The sequence below is a fragment of the Mustela nivalis genome (genome assembly GCF_964662115.1).
Source record: "Mustela nivalis genome assembly, chromosome: 2".
Classification (NCBI taxonomy): domain Eukaryota; kingdom Metazoa; phylum Chordata; class Mammalia; order Carnivora; family Mustelidae; genus Mustela; species Mustela nivalis.
Window position 1 is genome coordinate 150,803,835 of NC_139021.1, and position 20,238 is coordinate 150,824,072.

The 20,238-nt window shown below is 39.5% G+C and overlaps 2 protein-coding genes across 29 annotated transcripts in view; one reads left to right on the forward strand and one right to left on the reverse strand.

Annotated features, from left to right (window-relative positions):
* PANK1 (pantothenate kinase 1) overlaps nt 1-15,822 on the reverse strand; it is a 109,622-nt gene extending 93,800 nt beyond the window's left edge. For 2 of the 10 annotated variants that reach the window (XM_082721907.1, XM_082721897.1), the window contains exons 1-3: nt 15,148-15,347; nt 14,921-15,054; nt 8,828-8,960 (exon numbers count right to left, since the gene is read on the reverse strand). The gene's annotated coding sequence lies outside the window, so the exon portion shown is untranslated. Of the gene's footprint in view, nt 1-8,827; nt 8,961-14,920; nt 15,055-15,147; nt 15,348-15,532 lie in introns of those variants that run through there. The other 8 variants (XM_082721905.1, XM_082721906.1, XM_082721909.1 and 5 more) reach the window with 7 other exon arrangements.
* The window catches only part of KIF20B (kinesin family member 20B), a 67,321-nt gene continuing 62,900 nt past the window's right edge, over nt 15,818-20,238 (forward strand). For 9 of the 19 annotated variants that reach the window (XM_082721870.1, XM_082721877.1, XM_082721869.1 and 6 more), the window contains exons 1-2: nt 15,818-15,943; nt 19,347-19,494. In XM_082721870.1, coding sequence (XP_082577996.1) covers nt 19,348-19,494 — 147 coding nt within the window. In that variant the 5' untranslated portion in view covers nt 15,818-15,943; nt 19,347. Of the gene's footprint in view, nt 16,016-16,954; nt 17,092-19,346; nt 19,495-20,238 lie in introns of those variants that run through there. The other 10 variants (XM_082721874.1, XM_082721876.1, XM_082721859.1 and 7 more) reach the window with 4 other exon arrangements.

Consider the following 20,238-nt stretch of genomic DNA (forward strand, 5'->3'; position numbering starts at 1 on the left):
ACTTCGAAGCTATGGCAACTGGATCCTGAGACACCGAGTGTAGTTCCTGGAGAAGGAGCTTCATGGCACCACCCTCATCGCTGGGCCCCATTCTGTCCCTGTAAGGACTAGCTCTGAAACACATGCTGAACTCTGTTTTCATGTTTTCTCATGACAGCAAAACCCCTCTTTGGATTTCTTTTGGTTAGCGAAAACAGGTGCTAATATAGCTCTTTTGTAAAAGTGAAGCAGAAAAATGTGAACTTTCAGGGGCGTCTGGGTGGCTCAGTCATTTAAGTGTCTGCCTTCGGCTCAGGTCACCATCCCCGGGGTCCTGGGATGGAGGCCCCCCAGCTTCAGAATCACTCCCAGCTCAGTGGGGGGTCTGCTTCTTCCTTTCCCTATGCCCTCCCTCTTGCTCGTGTGTTCTCTCTTTCTCTCAAATAAATAAATAAAATCTTTTTTAAAAATGTGAACTTTCAAGAAGGGGGGGGGGAATGCCTGTATTATAGAAGACTGAAGACTGCTGATTCAGTCCCAAGCCCTTCTCCCTTTTCCCAGAAGGTGCAAGAGCAGTCAAAGAGCTGAGGGGTTTATAAAGTGAGTAGAGCACAGGTGCTGTAATCACAGAAAAGTTTAAAATATAGTAACTAAGTATGAGAAATGAATAAAATCCAATGAGGATTCTCTCCCTTAGGAGAGGAAGAGATCATATCTGTCAGGTAGGGCGAGATTGCTCTCACATTACTTTTCAGCACTGGTCTCTCCCATTTGATTATACTAATAAGTACCATTTACTGGGTATCTTCTGTGTGCCAGGCTGGCACACAGAGAAGCTGGTATTTAAGAATATCAGATTCAGAAAGGTCTATTGACCTGGCCTAGTGTCACAAACTTCTAACTCACAAAGCCTGGGATCTACCTCTTTGACTCTAACGCCCTATTTTTTTCCTTCAACATACTCTTTCCTTTTTCCTGAGCAAACAGTCTGCATTCTTGCCTCTCCCTTCATTATAGTCTAATCTACTTTATGGTGTGTTGTTCCAAGGAGTAAAAATCTCCTGGTTGCCCAACAAAAGAACAATTCTAATGACTGGTTTGGGGGAAATCTCCTTGAACAATTAAAGCACAGAGAAACCTGCTCGATGCTTGTCCTTCTTAGACATATTTCTTCTAAGAGTAAAGTGTTGCTTTGGAACCAGAGTATTTTGGCCAGTGTTGGGATGCTCTGAATGAAATTAGAATGAGCAGTGGGGTGACTATGTTTTTGGCTCTTTTGGGACTACTATCAAAGAATGCAATGCTCTTGAGAGAGAGTTCTATGATAGCAAAGAAAAGAGCTTTAAAAAAAAACCTTTTTAAATGTAAGCAATTCTTTCCAGCTATTTAAAAAAACACACACCTTGGCACTTGTCTTTAGCTGGAAAGAAAAGTACCTCCAAACAGCCTGAATAGTAGTGGTAGCAATGCTGACTATCTCCTAGAGTAACTGAAATGTTTTTTCAGAAATACCAACTTTTAAAAGAGACATTGATTAATACTCAGATCAAATTTTTACAAGATTTTTCACAGATTAGTTATATATCATCCAATAAAGTAATTATACCTATTTTATCAAAGCAGATCATGGGATATTTATTCTGATTATAGTCAATTCCCATTTTATTTCCTCTTCTGAATTATCTGATTTTACTATCTCCCAATAACAACACATGAATTCGCTAGCTGCTGGACAAATTAGTTAACAGCTTTGTGAGAGAGATTGGCCATATGCTCATCAACTGGGTTTCCTCTTCCTGAATGTGTAGGAAAGCCACATTTCCCACTCTCCCCTGCAGTTAGATTGGGTTCCTTCCAACGGAATATGAGCAGCAGTAACATACATCACTTCCAGACCTAGTAAGAAATCCTTCTGGCACCGTTATTCAAGTTCTGTTTCCTCTCTGTTAAGTCCATGGAGGTCAATACTGCAGATCACTGACTGAAAGGATTCAAGGCAGTATTTTGAAGGCAGTTGCTCAGGGTAGTACTCACAATGGTGGTATATCAGAAATGAATGAGAAACAAAACAGTGTGGAGTTGTTTTTTACAGCAGCTGGCTTTAATTAGTCTAATTATTATATACCTTTATTTTTCATTAAACACATAAGAAAAGTTTGGTTGTGATGTCTAATGCAATTAATGACTTTATCTCTGATTTTTAAGCATGCTTTCTATTATGTTAAGAAATTTAATATCAGAATTCAAATTATGCATATGTACATTTCTTAAAGAATATAATACCTACTCTCATAGGTCTTGCTACATCAGTAACTTCTAGTTTTAGCTGGATACCACTTTGCATTACTGCTAGTAAGCAATAAAAAAAGTCTTACTTGTTTTAATTAACTAATGTAAAATGATTTATATTAGATCTGTATGATTTTAATATTTTAAAAAAATATTTATTTATTTATTTTAGAGAGAGAGAGAGAGAGAGAGAGAGAGAGAGAGAGAATGAGCACGAAATGGGGGAGGGCAGAGGGAAAGAAAGAATCCTCAAGCAGACTCCCCCTGAGCACAGAGTTGGACTTGGGGTTCAATCTCACAACCCTGTGATAATGACCTGAGCCAAAACTGAATTAGCCATTTAACCAACTGAGCCACCCAGGTGCTTGTTTATCATTTTAATCTTGACTGCTTTTGGAAATATATCGTACAACCCAGATTCTATAACTCAGCTCTCAGTGTTTTTGATATTATTCCTTAAAACAGACATTAAAAGGGCGCCTGGGTGGTTCAGTGGGTTAAGCCTCTGCCTTCGGCTCAGGTCATGATCTCACATGACCCGTCTCACATCACATGGCCCGATGGAGTCCCGCATCGGGCTTTCTGCTCAGTGGAGAGCCTGCTTCCCCCTCTCTCTCTGCCTGCCTCTCTGCCTACTTGTGATCTCTCTCTCTCTCTCTCTGTGTCAAATAAATAAATAAATAAAATCTTAAAAAAAAACCCCAGATATTAACACATTTATTTAAACTGAAGAATAAAATCAGACTTTTTCTAACAGAAAATAAGTCTTACACTCTGTGTTACAAACTGATTAGTTTGACAGTGAGGACTGGCTTTTTCAATTAGGTTATATGACATTTTCCCACATATTCAATAAATGAAACCTGTAAGATTTTGAGAGAAATATATTTCAAATACATAATGAAAGAAATTTTATAAAAAATATTGCATTTGCACAGATATTGAAAACAGTATTTCCAATTTTTACTGAGTATATTGGTTTAAATGAAGTGCCACTGTGTAAAAGAGTAAAAGGTATAATTGATAGTTACTTGTAGATTTTTTTTTAAAGATTTTATTTATTTATTTGACACACAGAGAAAGAAATCACAAGTAGGCAGAGAAGCAGGCAGACAGAGAGGGAAGCAGGCTCCCTGCTGAGCAGGGAGCCTGATGCAGGGCTTGATCCCAGGACCGTGCGATCATGACTTGAGCTGAAGCCAGAGGCTTAACCCACTGAGCCACCCAGGCACCCTACTTGTTGATTTCTGATAAATCCTTTTTGGTGTAGTTTAAGAGATTGAGACTCTAATGTCTGTGTAATAAAGCTCTTTCTAATTTATAGCTTTCAAGAAAATTAAAGAAGACCTAACTGAACTGTCTTTAAAAATAATTTCAGATAATAAGTCACTCTTGTTTTTGGCATCTAATTTGAAAGCTGTTTAAAGAATTGGGTGATGTTGTCATAAAGTCTTTCTATTCCTACATTATTTTCTGTATAAGCCAACTTTACTTATTTATTTTTAGATTTTATTTATTTATTTGACAGAGAGTGGGAGAGTGAGGGAAAGGACAAGCAGGGGGAGCAGCAGAAGGAGAGGGAGAAGCTGGCTCCTCACTGAGCAGGGAGCCTGAGGTGGGTCTTGATGTGGGGCTTGATCCCAAGATGCTAAGGATCAAGATGCTAAGACCATGACCAGAGCCAAAGTCATGGTTTTTGGCTCAGCCTAACCGACTGAGCCACCCAGGCACCCCATTAGTCAACTATACGCTTACATATATAAAAATGAATAACAGCAATAGAAATGATAATCTGTCCCATTTTAGATATAATATTCTTCTGTGAGCACATGAACTAATGGAAAAATAAATCCCATTAATCTCAATAAATGATATGTTTCTGAAAATTTCTACTTAAATGTTAGTAATTATAAAAATATTTAATATATTTATATTGTTTTAATTTCTTGTAAAATAATAATAATTGTCATGATAACTACAGAACTGTGCTTTTAACTTGGAATAAAAAATAACATCTATATAAGGATTTTTGTTTGAGAGACATGATAAGGGGATTAATAAAAGCCTATTTGACACAAACACTTCATTAGGGTAAAAAATTTATATTAGGGTAAAATTCTGGGGAAGTTGGGATGAAAGGAATTTGGGAAATAAAACCAATGCTAGTTTTCTGATTGTTAGGAGCTTGTTCATGCAGTTTTTAAAATTGTGTGTCATCCTCAAAATTGCTAATATGAGATTATACTATACTAATTATTCATACCTTGGTATTTTTTCCTTGTGTATCTGTTTTTTAAGAAATTGGTTATGCTTGGGCATGTCACTTAAATTTTCAGAACCTTGTTTTATTCCCCCCCACCTATAAAATAAAGAAAGTTGAACCAGACTGTCAGGTCCATTACATGTCCCTAATATTCTACACCTCTGTGACCAAAGACTCAAATCTATTCTTTTAGATAACTGAAAATGAACAGTATATAAATATGCATTTCTTTTTTCTTCTTCCTCATTTCCTCTCTTCCTTTCTTCCCTCCCTTCCTCCTAATCACAAAGGCCCTATTGGCATACAGCAAAGATTGTATTTTTTGAGAGATTTATTGAAACTAATCTCACTATTTATCAATTAATCACAGTATTCAATGGCTTTCTTTAATGAAAAATGGCCATGCTATTCATGCCATCATTATATTCCCTAGTAATTGAAATCCAAAAAGTGCAATATTTTCTACAATAAAAAGATCATGTTGGAACAGTCCTATTTCCTCTTTCTGAGGAAGCTAGAATCTTAAAATAGGTCATCAGAAATAGAACTCTTTGGAATAGATAAATGCAGCAGAAAGTCTATAATTGTTGTTGAATATGTATGTGAGGTCCACTAGCACTGCCCTGTGTATTTTGAAAGCAATGCAAGATATGATCTATAAATAGAACCATTTTGATTTTAAGTAGTTCCATTTTGGCAATGGAATGTTATTGTTTATCTTATTTGCTATGTTGTGAGCAGTGACAAAAGGTCTTGAAAAGTTAGTGCTGAGCTTTTCTTTCCTGCCCAACACTTCCATGGGGTTAGATCTTTCTGTGCAGATTTGTGGAGAATTGAGATTGTTAGATTAGGGATACAAAGAGAAAGAAACAGTTAATATCCAATTGACCGACTTCCAAAAAAGGGCATACAGAGAGAGAGACCCCAAGAGAAGCGATGGTTGCTGGCCAGTGACTACAGACCACCCCCAGCATTTGAATGAACATGCCACTCTGTGTAGAGAAGCCATACATGCTGTTGTCGTCACCAGGAGGCCCTTATAGCACCTGCCCTTGGCTTCTTGCACCAACCAGGTGAAGGATGTCCACCTGTGCCCTAAGACTTTGCTAGACTCCCACTTGACCTGCTCTCTATGGATTTCACCCCTGTCAATGGGACACACTTTTCAGAACAGTCTGAGTTCCTTCACCACCAGAGAAAACTGAAGATGGAGTAGAATCAGAAGCCCCAGCTTTGGCACTTGGAACGGTCTAAACAGTGGGAAACCCATTCCAGGTTAAATGTGTATATATTTTTATTAGGAAATACTAAGGTGTTAAGGATAATGAAATAGCATATAAGAAAGTACACAGCATTAATTCATTTATATATTCAAATAATAAACTTTTATTGAATACCTAATGAAAACTTATAATAGCTCATATTCTGAACCAGGCCCTATGCCTAGGTATGAGGGACACCAAAAAAAAAAAAAATAAAAAAAAAAATAAAAAAGGCTACACCATCATAGTCTTCAAGGACGTTATCCTTGGATGTTAGAAGTCCATAGCACACCTGCAAGACTTCATTCACTGAACAAATAATTTATTGAGCATCCACTATTTACCAGGCACTGTTGTGAATACTAGGGATATAGTGGTGAACAAGATGGATGAGATCCTGGTCTTGTAAGCTTACATTGTGGTGGGGAAGATATAGTATAAACAAATCAGGTAATTTCAGTTGTTATAAGTGCTGTGAAAAAGGTAAAATAGGCCAATGTGATAGAAAGTAACCGGTTGGGGGGTGAAGGGAAAAAGTTCAGGTAGCGTGGGCAAGAGAGCTTCATTGGGGAAGGTGTTTGAAATGAACACTGAATAAAAAGTAACACCAAGAAACTTGGAAAGCACAGGAGCTCTCAGACAAGTACTAGTCTAGCGTGTTCTAGAAAGGTAGTCAATGGTACAGTCTCTGCAGGCTCACAGGAGCGGGGAGCCTCATTCAGTAAGGAGGTGATGGGATCTTTATGGCTTAACATACAATGAGTGCTTAATAAAAGAATGGTATTTTTCCTTCTTTCCTCTGATGAACTACTTTAAAAAATGTTTACTACAAATGTAAGAAGGGCTTAAATATCCTCCCCTATTCCACACCTCTAGTCCTGCCTCCCAGAGGCAACCACTCTTAAAATTTTAGTTCTTTTGGCATATCTTTGAATAGCATGCTCCTAGTCTTATTTCTTCTCATATCAATTATAGATATCATCTATTTACTTCCTATAATGACAAGCATTTAGCTAAAGAGCCTTGTGGTTATATTTTCTTCCTCTACTGGCTATCTCTGCACCTCTACAAAATAAACTTTGACATCGGGATGTCGTCTCTTGGCTCCCGTCTCTTTGACATCGGGATCCTTCATCTCTTGGCTCCCACATTGTAAGACTGACAGGTTATAGACCCAGTTCTCCCCATTGCTTCTCTTCCTCCACGTCTCTGCAGCCTCCTATGGCTCATAGAATGTAATTCCCACTCTTTTTAGCATGTTATACCAGGCCCTTTAGGGTCTAGGCCCAGCCTACTTTTTTCATTTCCTGTCGTCATCCATGTTAGTAATACTCACAGTCACAGTGAACTACGTACTCACAGTAGTACATGGTTTTGGAAACTCTGGCATGCACTTGTCTTGTCCTCATTGCCTGAAACTGCCTCCCTTGGCAGTTCCTTGCCACTTATTCATTTTAGCCCACATGGCACTTTAAGAAATCTTTCCTGGTTCATGACATTTATGAAATTGAAAAATATTTACTGAGCGGCTGTTTCGTGCAAGGCACTGTTTCAGGTGTCAGGGCTCTAGTGGCCCAAGACTCACACTCATGAGCTCACATTCTAGCGACTTAAGAAGTAGATCTAATAAAAATAATCATAAAATCTACTATGTGTCAGGACTGTATTAAATGGCTCACATGTGCTATTTTAATCTTTACAACTTCATAAGACTTGAAAAAGTAAAATACTCTTCCTGAGGTCACTTCCTATAATGAGCTAATATTCAAACTCAAGTCTGTCTGACTTCAGAGCTCTTACTCTTAAGCTATACTCACTCTGCCCCTATTATTCCTTGTACACTTCTACCATAACATTAGCCAAATTGTTTTGAAATTGTACATGGGGTTCCCCATATAAACCACAAGGCATACAAAATTATTTGTGTTGATTATTTTCTTAATGTTCTCAGATGCTACAGAAGTAGTACCACTCTAGATGCACAGGAGAGAAATGAATGCATTACACATTTTGGGTACTTTCAGAAATTAGAGATTAATTCTTTCTTGAAATCTCATTCGAGAAGGGCTTGCTTTAGACTGAAGGCTTCTAAGGGTAGAAACATTTGATGCATATTGGGCGCTTGGCAAATTTTTGTTGAATCTGCCATTCAAAACTTTGTAATCAATATATACTCAGTTTCAGGGCTGAAAAACTATGTCAGTCCCACTTTTGGAGGTGGCTTTGCACAGAAGGTAGGCACTTGGTCTTCTTTTAATAGAATTATAGGGGTATTGGGTTTAACCTTTGAAAGTCTGTAGAATGCAGTGGTTAACTGTACACCCTTTAGAGCCAGATTACCCAGATTCCAATTCCATTGTTTACTATGTACACACATTTAAGAGGTGACTATGAAACATGCATCAGGCACTTTCATAAGTACTTTACAAATATTAACTGAATGAAACTTCTTAACACTTCCATGTTAATCTCTGTGGTAACTTTACTACTCTTTACTAGCTCCATGCCTCAGTTTTCTTTTCTAAAATATTTTATTTATTTGACAGAGATCACAAGTGGGCAGAGAGGCAGGCAGAGAGAGAGGGAGAAGCAGGCTCCCCACTGAGCAGAGAGCCTGATGCAGGGCTCGATCCCAGGACCCTGGGATCATGACCTGAGCTGAAGGCAGAGGCTTTAACCCACTGAGCCACCCAGGCGCCCCCTCACTTTTCTTTTCTGTTCAAGAAGGATAATAATAAAAAAACACCTCACAGGGTTTACCATTGAGATTAAGTGAGTATAAAGTGCTTAGTCTCTGGCACATGGCAAGTTAGCTGTGACTGGTAGAGTACCAGTTAGAGGCTGTGAGGAGAGAAGGAAATCAGCTTAATGTAATTTAATAATTTCTTCATCTTATGCTAATGTTCACTTCAAGGGGACAGATGGAATTATTTGGAATGGGGATGATATTTGAAGCATCTCTGTCAAGTTGGCTCTGTTTCTAAGGGAAAACCCAGTGGCTGGTGCTGAGATGGAAAATATAGGGAAAAAGTACCTCTGAAACCTGTCCACTTTTCTGTATCTGCGAATCCACGTTATCATCTCTTGCTGGGATGGCTGCTGTAGTCTCCTAACCGGTTCAGCAACTCTTCTTTGGCTGCCTTCATTCTCTGCTCCAGGAGATTAACCTTTTCAAAACACAGAGGAAAATTAGATTGTATTGTGCTCATGCTTAAAACAGTCCACTGGTTTCTCATTGTCCTTAGATTAAGTATATAAATCAGTGCTTAGTTGACTGAGTCTTGTAGGATCCAGTCTTGGCCTGTCCCTGCAAACTTGGTTCGGGCCATCCCTCCCCACAGTCTTCACCCCAGACACATCTGCCTTCATTCATTGTTCAACAAGTATTTATTTGATCACCATGGATTTATATAGTCACAGTGACCAGGAGAAACACAGTTCTTGTACTCAAAGAACTTATATTTGAGGAGGTGGGGGAACAACAAACACAACAAAAATCAGATGAATATAATAACTGCTGGTAGTATAGAAGTATGAAAGTAGAATTGAGCTCACAAATTTAAAAAAAGGGGGGCCTATGGGAATAAGGTAGGCAGGAAGTCTTCTCTTAGAAGTTACTATTATAGGGGCGCCTGGGTGGCTCAGTGGGTTGAGCCTCTGCCTTTGGCTCAGATCATGATCCCAGGGTCCTGGGATTGAGCCCCACATCAGACTCTCTGCTCAGTGGGGAGCCTGTTTCCCCCTCTCTCTCTGTCTGCTGCTGTGACTACTTGTGATCTCTCTCTGTCAAATAAATAAATAAATAAAATCCTAAAAAAAAAAAAAAAAAGAAGTTACTATTATAGAGAGATCTAAAGGGGAAAGAACAGTGAGCCACATGACGAATGGGAAGGAGGGAACAACCAATGCAAAGTTCATATATGCAAGAGAGAACCTGGTCAAGTACCCAGAGCAGACACTGTCATTGCATAAAGGGAAGAGGGAAGTCAAGTTGGCCAGTGGGTGATCCTACAAGGCCTGATAGATCATGGTAAAGAATTAGAAATTTTTTTTCCTTTTTACTTTAGAAAATCTCAAAAGTTGTTTTTAAAATTAGAAGTGTAGCACAATGTACATTGTTTCATGTAGAGACGATGATCCACCTAGACTCACCAGTTATTTAACCTTTTTACCACATTTGCTTTTTTGTTCCTATTTTCCCTGTTCTATTTTTTTGTTCCCTCTCACTTCTCTTTTGTTTTTGTTTCATTTTTCGGCCAAATCTTTTGAAGGTAAGTTGCTGAATAGTGAGGCAAGTTATCTTCCCCAAACAATCTTCTACATAGTCACAAATTATCACATGCCAAAATATTTAATATTGGTCCAGTATTATCTTATAGTCCATATTTAAATTTCTCCAACTGTCCACAAAATGTTTTTCTGTAGTTACTTCTTAAAAAAAATAAAACAATTATGGACCAAGATTTATGAATTCTGTTTGTAATATTTGTCTCCTGACTAATGCAATCCTCCACCTAGTTTTTCTTTTTTTCCCTTGACCCTGACACTATTTCTTTTTTTTTTTTTTTAAAGATTTTATTTATTTACTTGACAGAGAGAAATCACAAGTAGGCAGAGAGGCAGGCAGAGAGAGAGAGAGAGAGGAGGAAGCAGGCTCCCTGCTCAGCAGAGAGCCCGATGCGGGACTCGATCCCAGGACCCTGAGATCATGGCCTGAGCCAAAGGCAGCGGCTTAACCACTGAGCCACCCAGGCGCCCCGACCCTGACACTATTTCTCTTGACATTTTTTGAAGAACCTAGGCCTGTTGTCTTTTACAGTGTTCTATATTGTTTTTGTTTTGTTTTGTTTCCTCATAGTTAGATTTAGGTTAAACATTTCTGGCACAGATATCATCAGGTGATAAATTGCTCCATTGTTGGTGATGCTGTTTCCTCATTTGGCTAAGGTATATCTAATAAATAAATCTCTATGTTGTAATATTACCCTTTCCCTTTATGATTGTGAAATCATCTCTAGGACGCTCTTTGAGATAGTGTTAAAGTCCTGTTACCCAACAACCTTTCAGCCAATGAGTTTAGCATTTCATTTCATTTCAGCCACTGTTTTAGCATGTATTGATAAGATTTTATTTATTTGCCAGAGGGAGGGAGAGAGAGAGAGAGAGAGAGAGCACACACGCATGGGTAGCAGCAGGACTCAATCCCAGGACTCGGGGATCATGACCTGAGCTGAAGACTGATGCTTAAACACCTGAACCACCCAGGCATCCCTACCCATATTAATTTTTATATTTGAAAGTACAAAATGGGGAATTTCTATTTATTGTTTCATTTGTATTCATGAACTGGCATTCCTGTGTAAAGAATTTTTCATTTTTATTTCATCTCTCCCTTTCATGGGGACAGCTTAAAAAAAATTAAATCTGTTTTGCTTTCTCACCATCATTACTCTTTTCAATGCTCAAATTGTTACAAGTGTGGTCAACAGCAGCTCTGTTAATCCAGGTCCAATATCCTTTGAAATGTCCCTGTTAATCTCTAAGGACTTCTTTGGTTTCTGAGAAGAATGTTCTAGGCTCATTTTGCAATTTCTTTGCTCCAGGTGTGAATTAGCCTTCTCTCCAAGGAGCACTGATTCCTTTTAGTGATGAATGGTATTTAGCAACTGTGTGGGTGGCTTGATGCTAGGTGTGCTTCTTCTCACTGGGAAGTTGGGGTTTCTATGCCTCTAGGCCCTGTTAATGGACCAATTGAGATTAAAAAAAAAATCATAACTTGATTTTACTACCACCAATTCAAATCCAGCACTGTGGGATTCTTCCTTAGCCTCTATCATTCTGTATTTGTTATCTTCTTCTCCTACTGTTGAGAACCTCAGTTCTAAGCAACATAAATATATTTCCTCATTTGCTTTGTCCTATAACTCATGCATAGTAGTTTCAAAATTGCTACACCAATACCCCTTTCAACATCAGACCTACTAGGTGAAGTTACTGATTTCTTTGCACTGTACATTGTATCCCACAACTCCTAATTCCAGTTGATAGAGTACTGTGCTCAATTAATTGACTGAATGCTTTTTCTCTGTATAGTTATGCTGGCAATTTGATACTCAAGTATGTTCACTTCTTTCTTTGTATTAAATTTTAGGGCTTGGTTTTATTTCCAGGGCTTTAGATTTAATGTTTTTCTTTTTAAAAGATTAAAAAAAAAAAAAAGATTATTTATTTATTTATTTATTTGACAGAGAGATCACAGTAGGCAGAGAGGCAGGCAGAGAGAGGGGGGAAGCAGGTTGCCCGCTGGGCAGAGAGCCCAATGTGGGACTTGATCCCAGGACCCTGAGATCATGACCGAAGCTGAAGGCAGAGGCTTAACCCACTGAGCCACACAGACACCCCTGGATTTAATGTTTTGAAAAGGCAAAAAAAAATTATATATATACATACGTGTGTGTATGTATATACATATACATACGTGTCTATATATATGTATATACATACACACACACACATATATATACATATAGGTTATTCAGAGAAGCCACACTGCCATCACTAGTCCCTGCAAAACATTCCTACCCCCTACAGGGAACTATTTTCATTCAGCTAATTTTCTATTTACAGTTTTTGAATTTCTTTTTTTTTTTTTAAGATTTTATTTATTTATTTGACAGAGAGAGATCACAAGTAGATGGAGAGGCAGGCAGAGAGAGAGAGAGGGAAGCAGGCTCCCTGCTGAGCAGAGAGCCCGATGCGGGACTCGATCCCAGGACCCTGAGATCATGACCTGAGCCGAAGGCAGCGGCTTAACCCACTGAGCCACCCAGGCGCCCCTTGAATTTATTTCTTAAAAAACAGGTCCAACGTGTGTAGTATGTATGTATGTACACTTTCTTCTTTCTTACACAAAATTTAGTGTATTTTTTAGGTTCTTTGGTATGTTTTCTTCCCTTAAAAACATAAATATGAATTTTTTCTGAAATCACTGAAGAGCTTTAAGACAGGGAGTGACTTGATCATTACACCTTGAAATTAGTTTGGTTGCTCTATGAAGAATGTTGTGGAGGAGAGCAGGATCTTAAGCAGGAAGACAAGTTGGGAGGCTATGGTGGTCTGGGCAATGAAAAGGAAATAGGTGTTTATTTTTACTTGTAGCACAAAAGCACAACAGATACATTTGTTTATGAACTGAGTGAAACTGCTGAGGGAAAAGGAGGACCCAAGGATGATTCTTTTATTTGTCTTGAGTAACTGGCAGGTACATAGTGGTGTTATTCACTGAGATGGAGATTGGGGAGGAGAGAAGTTGGGGTTTGGAGTGAAAAATCACCATCCCATATTGAATATAGTAAAGATGTTAAGTGGGTACTCAGATATTTGCATCTGTTTGGCGTTCAGAGGAGACGTCTGGAAAGGACGAGGAATTTGGAAGTCACCAGTAAGGATAAAGATACTTAAAACCATGGGAGTTGGTAAGGTTGCCAAAAGGACGACTATAGAGGAGAGAAAAAGGTGGGTTCAGGACCAAGCTCTGAGGATGCCCATTATTTAGAGGTTAGATAGAAGAGACAGAAAAGGAGATTAAGACAGGTGGTTAGTAAGGTTGGGAGTAAACAAGGACAAAGTGACTTTTTGCTGATCCAGAAGCCAAATGAGGGTGGCAAGGCTCAAGCATTTAACTGTGTGGCTGCTTCTGGGAGCAAGATAAAAATAAGAGAATCCATTGGATTTTTTTTTTCTTCCCCTGATCTGGTATTATTTTTCCTATGCCTGGAATGCTTACTCCTTTCTCTCTTTTTAAAACCTGGTTAATTTCCTAATGAGCTGTGGAGATGCAGATCAAACATTATTTTCTCAGATTCCCTGTGACATAGTCTTACAGCTCTTAGAATATTTTCCCTGAAACCACTCAGTACAGTTGTGATTTCTCAATTATTTGTATTTTTAAACTTGATTGTTTCTCCCATTAGAAAGTAAGCTCCTTGAGGGTTAGTGTCTATTTTGCTCACTCTCCTCCACTGTTTCCCTACCTTCCAGCCTAGCGTTTCGCACATAGCAAGCAGGTTTTCAATAAGTATTTGTCAAATAATAAATAATAAATAAACAGAACCCCTGGAGGGTTCAGGAGGCTGGTAAAAGAAATAAAAGGCAGGGGTGTCTGGGTAGCTTAGCTGTATAGCATCTCCCTTCTACTCTGGCTCTGGTAATGATTTCCGGGTCATGGGTTAGGCTCCCTGCTCAGCAGGGGAGTCTGCTTCTCCCTCTCCCTCTGCTACCTGCCTCCCCTTGTGCACTTGCACGCGCTCTCTCTCTCTCTCTCTTAAATAAATAAATAAATCTTAAAATAAAAGCAATAAAGATGTTGTGAGGTATGACAAGAAACAACAGATTTAGGGGTAGACCTGACTGAAAGAGCAAAGGAGACTTTGACACTGAGTTCACCAAAGACTTTCAAGCCAGACGGGAGAGGAGAAATAGCTTTTATTTTATCTTTCCTCGTGTCTTCCCCTTTACATTGACTTTCTCTGTTCTTTTCTTTTTTTTTTTTTTTTAATTTTATTTATTTGACAGAGTTCACAAGTAGGCAGAGAGACAGCCGGAGAGAGATGAAGGGAAGCAGGCTCCCCCCGAAGCAGAGAGCCCGATGGGGGGCAGGATCCCAGGACCCTGGGATCATGACCTGAGCCAAAGGCAGAGGCTTTAACCCACTGCGCAACCCAGGTGCCCCTTCTCTGTTCATTTTAACTCTTGGCCTTGCATCCTCTCCTCTACTCCAAAATGGCTCACTTTAAATGATTATCTTGTGGGGAAAGAAGATGAACTGAATGAGGAGACAGTAGGGAGTTAGTTAGAGAAGAGTTAAGTGGAGGGAGATACATAAAATGATAAGGTAAGGAAGACCTGAAGTTCATCAAAGTAGGTATTCTAAAACTGCTCCTAATCAAGCAAAATAGTAAAAAATAAGTCCCTATGTAAGAGGGTGGGTCTATGAAATCATTCCGCTGACTTAAATTCCCAACTCCTCCCTTAATAGCCATAGGTTTTTTTTTTTTTAGCAAATTACTTAACCATATGAACTCAGTTTCCTCGGAATCGATAAAATGGAGATAATAATAGTACCTACCTCCAAGGGCTGTTCTCAGGATTAGTAAGACGATCCATTTTATATGCTTAATACCAAGACTGCCACAAGGTAAAATTTCAATTAACTTTAACAGTTATTTTTCTTTAAAATCAAGCACAGCAGGGAGAGGCGGCCTAAATAATAAATGCTTGTCGTGAATATTATAGCAACACACAAAAGAAGAGGATCACTTTAAAAGAAGCAGATAAGGCTGTACTGGCACTTACGTTTTGAGCAAAGACCTTGCCTACGCATGGGATTTAGACTGTCACAGCACAGCGCCTGGCAGCGGTAGGTGCTTTATATTTTCGGAATGGCAAGAAAGATTAAAAAAGAAAAAAAAAAAAAAGAGAGAGAGAGAAGAAAATGCCTATAAAAGTCTATTCTGGGAGAAACTTAATTCGTCCGTCCAGGAGGGTCACTGGGGATGACAGGGGGTCAGGCAGCGGGAGGAGTCTCCCTCTGGGTGCGGACTGCCCTAGTTCTAAGCGACTCTCGGGAGGCGAAGCCTGCTCCCGCCTGCGGGGACGCGTCAGGGCAGAGGCTAACTCTCCGTTCCTCCGCCCGTCCCTGGGGGAGTCTCGGGACCAAGTGCCGTGGCAGCGGCCTCACCTCCAGGCCTTTGCTACGTCTCATCTCCAGGACGGTTTCCGAGACTGGCGTCCATGCCAACAGAGGTGGTACCCGCCGCAGTAACCACGCAGTGCCCCAGCCCACGCTGCACACCTGACTCGGCGCCGAGCCCCAGCCCTCCTCCCGCCCGCGGCCCACCAGCCCCTCCGCCCAGTGACTGCCCGCGTTCTGAGATCCGCCCCAGATTTGAAAGCTTCTTCCGGGAGCGGGTGGGAAACCCACCGCGCGAGCCTCTGCGCTCCCGGGCGTCGTTCCGGAAGCTCCGCCCACTCCCAGCGTTCCGTGCGCTAACTTCGCCGCCATTGTTTGAATTTGAAAACGAAAACACCGCGGTGCTGCGCGCAGGTTGGGCGGCCCAGACAGTTTTTGCAGGTGAAGCTGTGCGTCCAGGTGAGGGTGCGAGGAAGGAGGTGGGGTGACTGCGCATATACCAGGCCTGAAGCTGGGAAACGCGCTGGCGGTGTGAGTGCCTTCCGACGGGGATCGCGATGCCCGTGAGGATACTCTCAGGAACTGGGTTGTAGGGCGATGGGTGCTCCTGGGGACCGTGGGCGCCGCCTGCGCATCGTAGGATTGAGCCATACTACTTGGGTTGGAGCTTAAATCTTGTCTCCACCGCATATTCGCTGAGGGAGGCAAGGCAACATATTTAATCTCTCTGGGTCATCTGTTAAAAGGGCTACTAATAATAGTACTTACTTTTTTCTGTCCTTGTTTAGATAATATAGTATGGAAAGTTGTTAGAAACAGTGCTAGTATATATTAGGCACCAGGTGTTTGCAGTCATTAACGTTTTTACTATTGCTTTGCTGCTGCTGCTGTTGAGGCGCAGGTCTCCATTGCCAAGCCTAGTTTTCTGAATCCCCGAGGTGAGCAGTTTGCTTGGCAGGTGCTATGACCTCTTTTTGCGGGGAGCCCTGTCGCGGCCATCTGTGCGTTAATTTCCAGGCTGCCGCAGGTGCCTGGGGCTTGCCCTCTTAGGCTTTGCAGTACCAAATGGAAGGGAGTGTGTGTGGCGAATTCAATGACTGCTCTCATCCCCCTCTTTAGAATGTTTCCCTCCATGTCGTTCCACTACCTGCTTCAGTGATTCCTGCCTGACACACCCTCTAATATTCTTTGCTGAATGATTAGTTGACACAGGTTCCTACCTTAAGCAATCCTTGCTTAAAGTGACCAGATTCAGGTTTGCTTTTGTTGGTTTTAAAACCAAGTAGCATGTTTATTCAGAAGCAGCGATAGCCATATATATATATATATATTTAGATGTCCAAGACCCAAGACTTCAGTTTGAAAAATCATATAAAGGATTCATCAATTTGATGATAGATATTTGAGACTACATTTTGTGGATGACATTGAGAAACCTCATTCAGTAGCAGATTTGTTATCTTTCACCAGTGTTCAACCATGGACTCTCACTGGAGAGAAGATAAAAGAGATAAAAGATGCAGTTTTTCAGTCATGGGAACAGCCTTCTGAAATGAGAAATGAAGTCTTGAACACTGCTGCAGCTAAAAACAATTACCACTGAAAGAGTAGTACCAATTTTTATATTTCTTTGGTTTAGAGGATTTTATTATTACTATTTAAGTAATCAGACAGGGAGTTTTTATCACTCATGCATCTCTGAATGAGTTGTAGGGGATACAGAGTAGTATAAGACAAAGAAAGTTCTTGTTGTCAAGAGATCTGTAGTCTAGTTAGGGAGAAGTTAACGTCTCACATGCAAGTAGAAGTTAACCAAACATACAAGATGCGACAGTCCGTCTCAACAATTTTATAAATGTTAAGAGGCAGTTTATTGAAATTAAACCTATGAACAAGTACAAATACTATAACCTTAGTTTTTAAAAGAGATATAGTTATTTATTTTTTTAAAGATTTTATTTATTTGACAGAGATCAAAAGTAGGCAGAGAGGCAGGCAGAGAGAGGGGGAAGCAAGGCTCCCTGTTGAGCACAGAGCCCCATGTGTGGCCTGATCCCAGAACCCTGGGATCATGACCTGAGCCAAAGGCAGAGGCTTAACCCACTGAGTCACCCAGGCACCCCTAGTTATTCTTTTTAATTCAATAATTTAATAAAAGATTTACCTGTTTTTTAAACCAGAAATTAATTGAAGACAAAGTGAAATTTATCTTCCAAATTCATGGGCATTTCCATAAAATTTGATTTATGTGATGTCAAGCCATTGCTTTAATGTTTTTGCAAACTTTTCCTCTATGTTGTAGATCAGTGGTTATTTTTACTCTATCACATACCCCTTTTCATACATTGCATGTTTGAGATATTCTATTAAACTACATTTAAGTAATTATCCCATTTTTATTATGTCACTGATTTAATACAATAAAGACAAAAGCAGCCAAGGTACTAAACTTGTTTAAGTGTATGTTTGGTTGATCTTGTAGTTTGCTGGGCTTTGTGCACAGTAAATAATTTCCTTTGTCTTTTGGAGATTTAGGAAAAACAAAAACAAAACCCTGTTATATTGAGTTTGTGGGTTTCAGGGCTGATCAAGGAGAAAGCTATGACCATGGTATGGTGGTATCACACACAAGGAGGTTTACTGGGGTAGCACTTTGACAGGATTGCATGCAAGGGAAGTCCCCCACAGCATGAGACCTTCCAGAAAGTAGAGTGAAGGACCACTAGAAGGGTAAAAAGGCAAGGGAACTAGGGGTTTGGGAGGGGAAGGAGAGGAAGAATTAGAATTGGGGGCTTATGGTCTTAAGTGATTTTTCTCTGCAGCACAGTGGGGAGTCCCGGGGGTCAGAGAACTCCAAAAGGCATTAGTGGTTTCGGTCTTTTGGTCCTGAATTTGTTTGTGACTAGCAGATGGGTGCAGTTTCTGGGATGTGCAAACTAGTTAGACTCTAAATGACTTCTTAAAAAAAATAATTTGAGCTATATTAAAAGCAAATTGATGCATAAAAATTTGAGTCTGGTACCTAATGGGTTTTTGAATTAATATTTTTGGCCTGTGAAGAAGTAAGCAACATAGGGGCAATATACACGGTCCATCTTTGGCTTTTTTATATAACACATATGGCTGCCCATTAATGTCTTCCTGAGCCAGGAACCCTCGTTTGGGAGTACCATTCTGATATTTCATCGTATTGTCAAAGAACAGCAGGGAGCTCTCTTTCTTCCTGGTATTATTCATCTAGTAGATTGTCAATAACTATTAGAATGTTAAAATTTTTTTAGTTAAGGTTTACTTTAGTTGTAACATTTTGATGCATTATTCCATATTCACCTTAATTTTTAAGCCTTACACAGTGTCATACATTAGTTTTCACTTGCATTATTTGGAAGAATTCAGTAGAAAGAGTTCAACAGATAACTGAGTTTAGCTGTTAAATGCTAAAATGTTACAGAGTTTGTAGGTAACATTCTCAGAAGACATTAAATAACTAAAATAACACAAGATTATAAATTACTTTTATTTGATTTCTGAGAGGATTTCAGACAGAGATTGAATGTTTTATACTGTCTTACGTAATGGGCTACCATTGCTCATGAAATCTCTTTTGATGAATCTACCTATAGGTTGGGTCATATGAGTAGTAGTGGTAGGCTGTGGCCATTATTTGATTCAGAATCTGTAAATACTTTGATTATTGTCTTTTCCCTGGGTCATCATGTTACAGATGAGGCAGTCTAATGTTTTCGTTCTTTGGAAATCTAGTTATATGGGGGTTAGTAGTGGACTGGACTCAATTCTTAAACGATGGGTGGCTTACATGCTAATTTATTAAGGTTATCTGAAGTTACTATTATTTTTGCAGAATGGAATCTAATTTAAATCAAGATGGAGTGCCTAGACCATCTTATGTTGTTAGTGCTGACCCAGTTGCAAGGCCTTCGGAAATAAATTTTGATGGCATTAAGCTTAATCTCTCTCATGAATTTTCCTTAGTTGCTTCAAGCACTGAGGTAAGTACAAGAAAATTTTATGTTGATTATTGTGATTGAGTGGAAATGTGTGTGGCACACACACACTTGCTGACAGGTATGACCAGAGCTTTCTAGACTTTGTGGGTTTGAGGCAACTTTCTATCTCAGTAATTTTTTCGTGGCATTCTAAATATATCAGTTCTTCTAAGTAGTAGGTCCAAACTACTTAATATATAGCTACTATACTTAACCAAGAGCCATTTGAAAAAATTAATGTAAATTAAAAAGATTACTTTCTTTAATAATTACCACAGTTATTTAATGTAAAGGTAATAACCTTTTGAGGGCACCTGGGTGGCTCAGTTGGTTAAGTATCCACCTTTGGCTTAGGTCATGGTTGCAGGGTCCTGGGATTAAGTCCTGCATCAGACTTCCTATTCTTCGGGAAGCCTGCTTCTCCCTCTCCTACTCCCCGTGCCTGTGTTCCTGTTCTCACTCTCTCTCTCTCTGTCAAATAAATAAATAAAATGTTTTAAAAAAAAAAGGAGATAATACCTTCTGGACACTTCATAACTTTTCAAGATTTGGAATCAGATTAGGCATTGCCAACTTTATTTTCTGTTCTTCTTTGTTTTGGGGTAGTACTTTTTATTTTATTTTTTTTAATCACAGCAACCACTGAAAATCTAGCTTCACTGAGATACGACAACAAAAGAAATACTATGATCTAACACTGAAACTGTGAGCTACTTGAAGCTAATCGTTCGTGGTGTTCAACATATG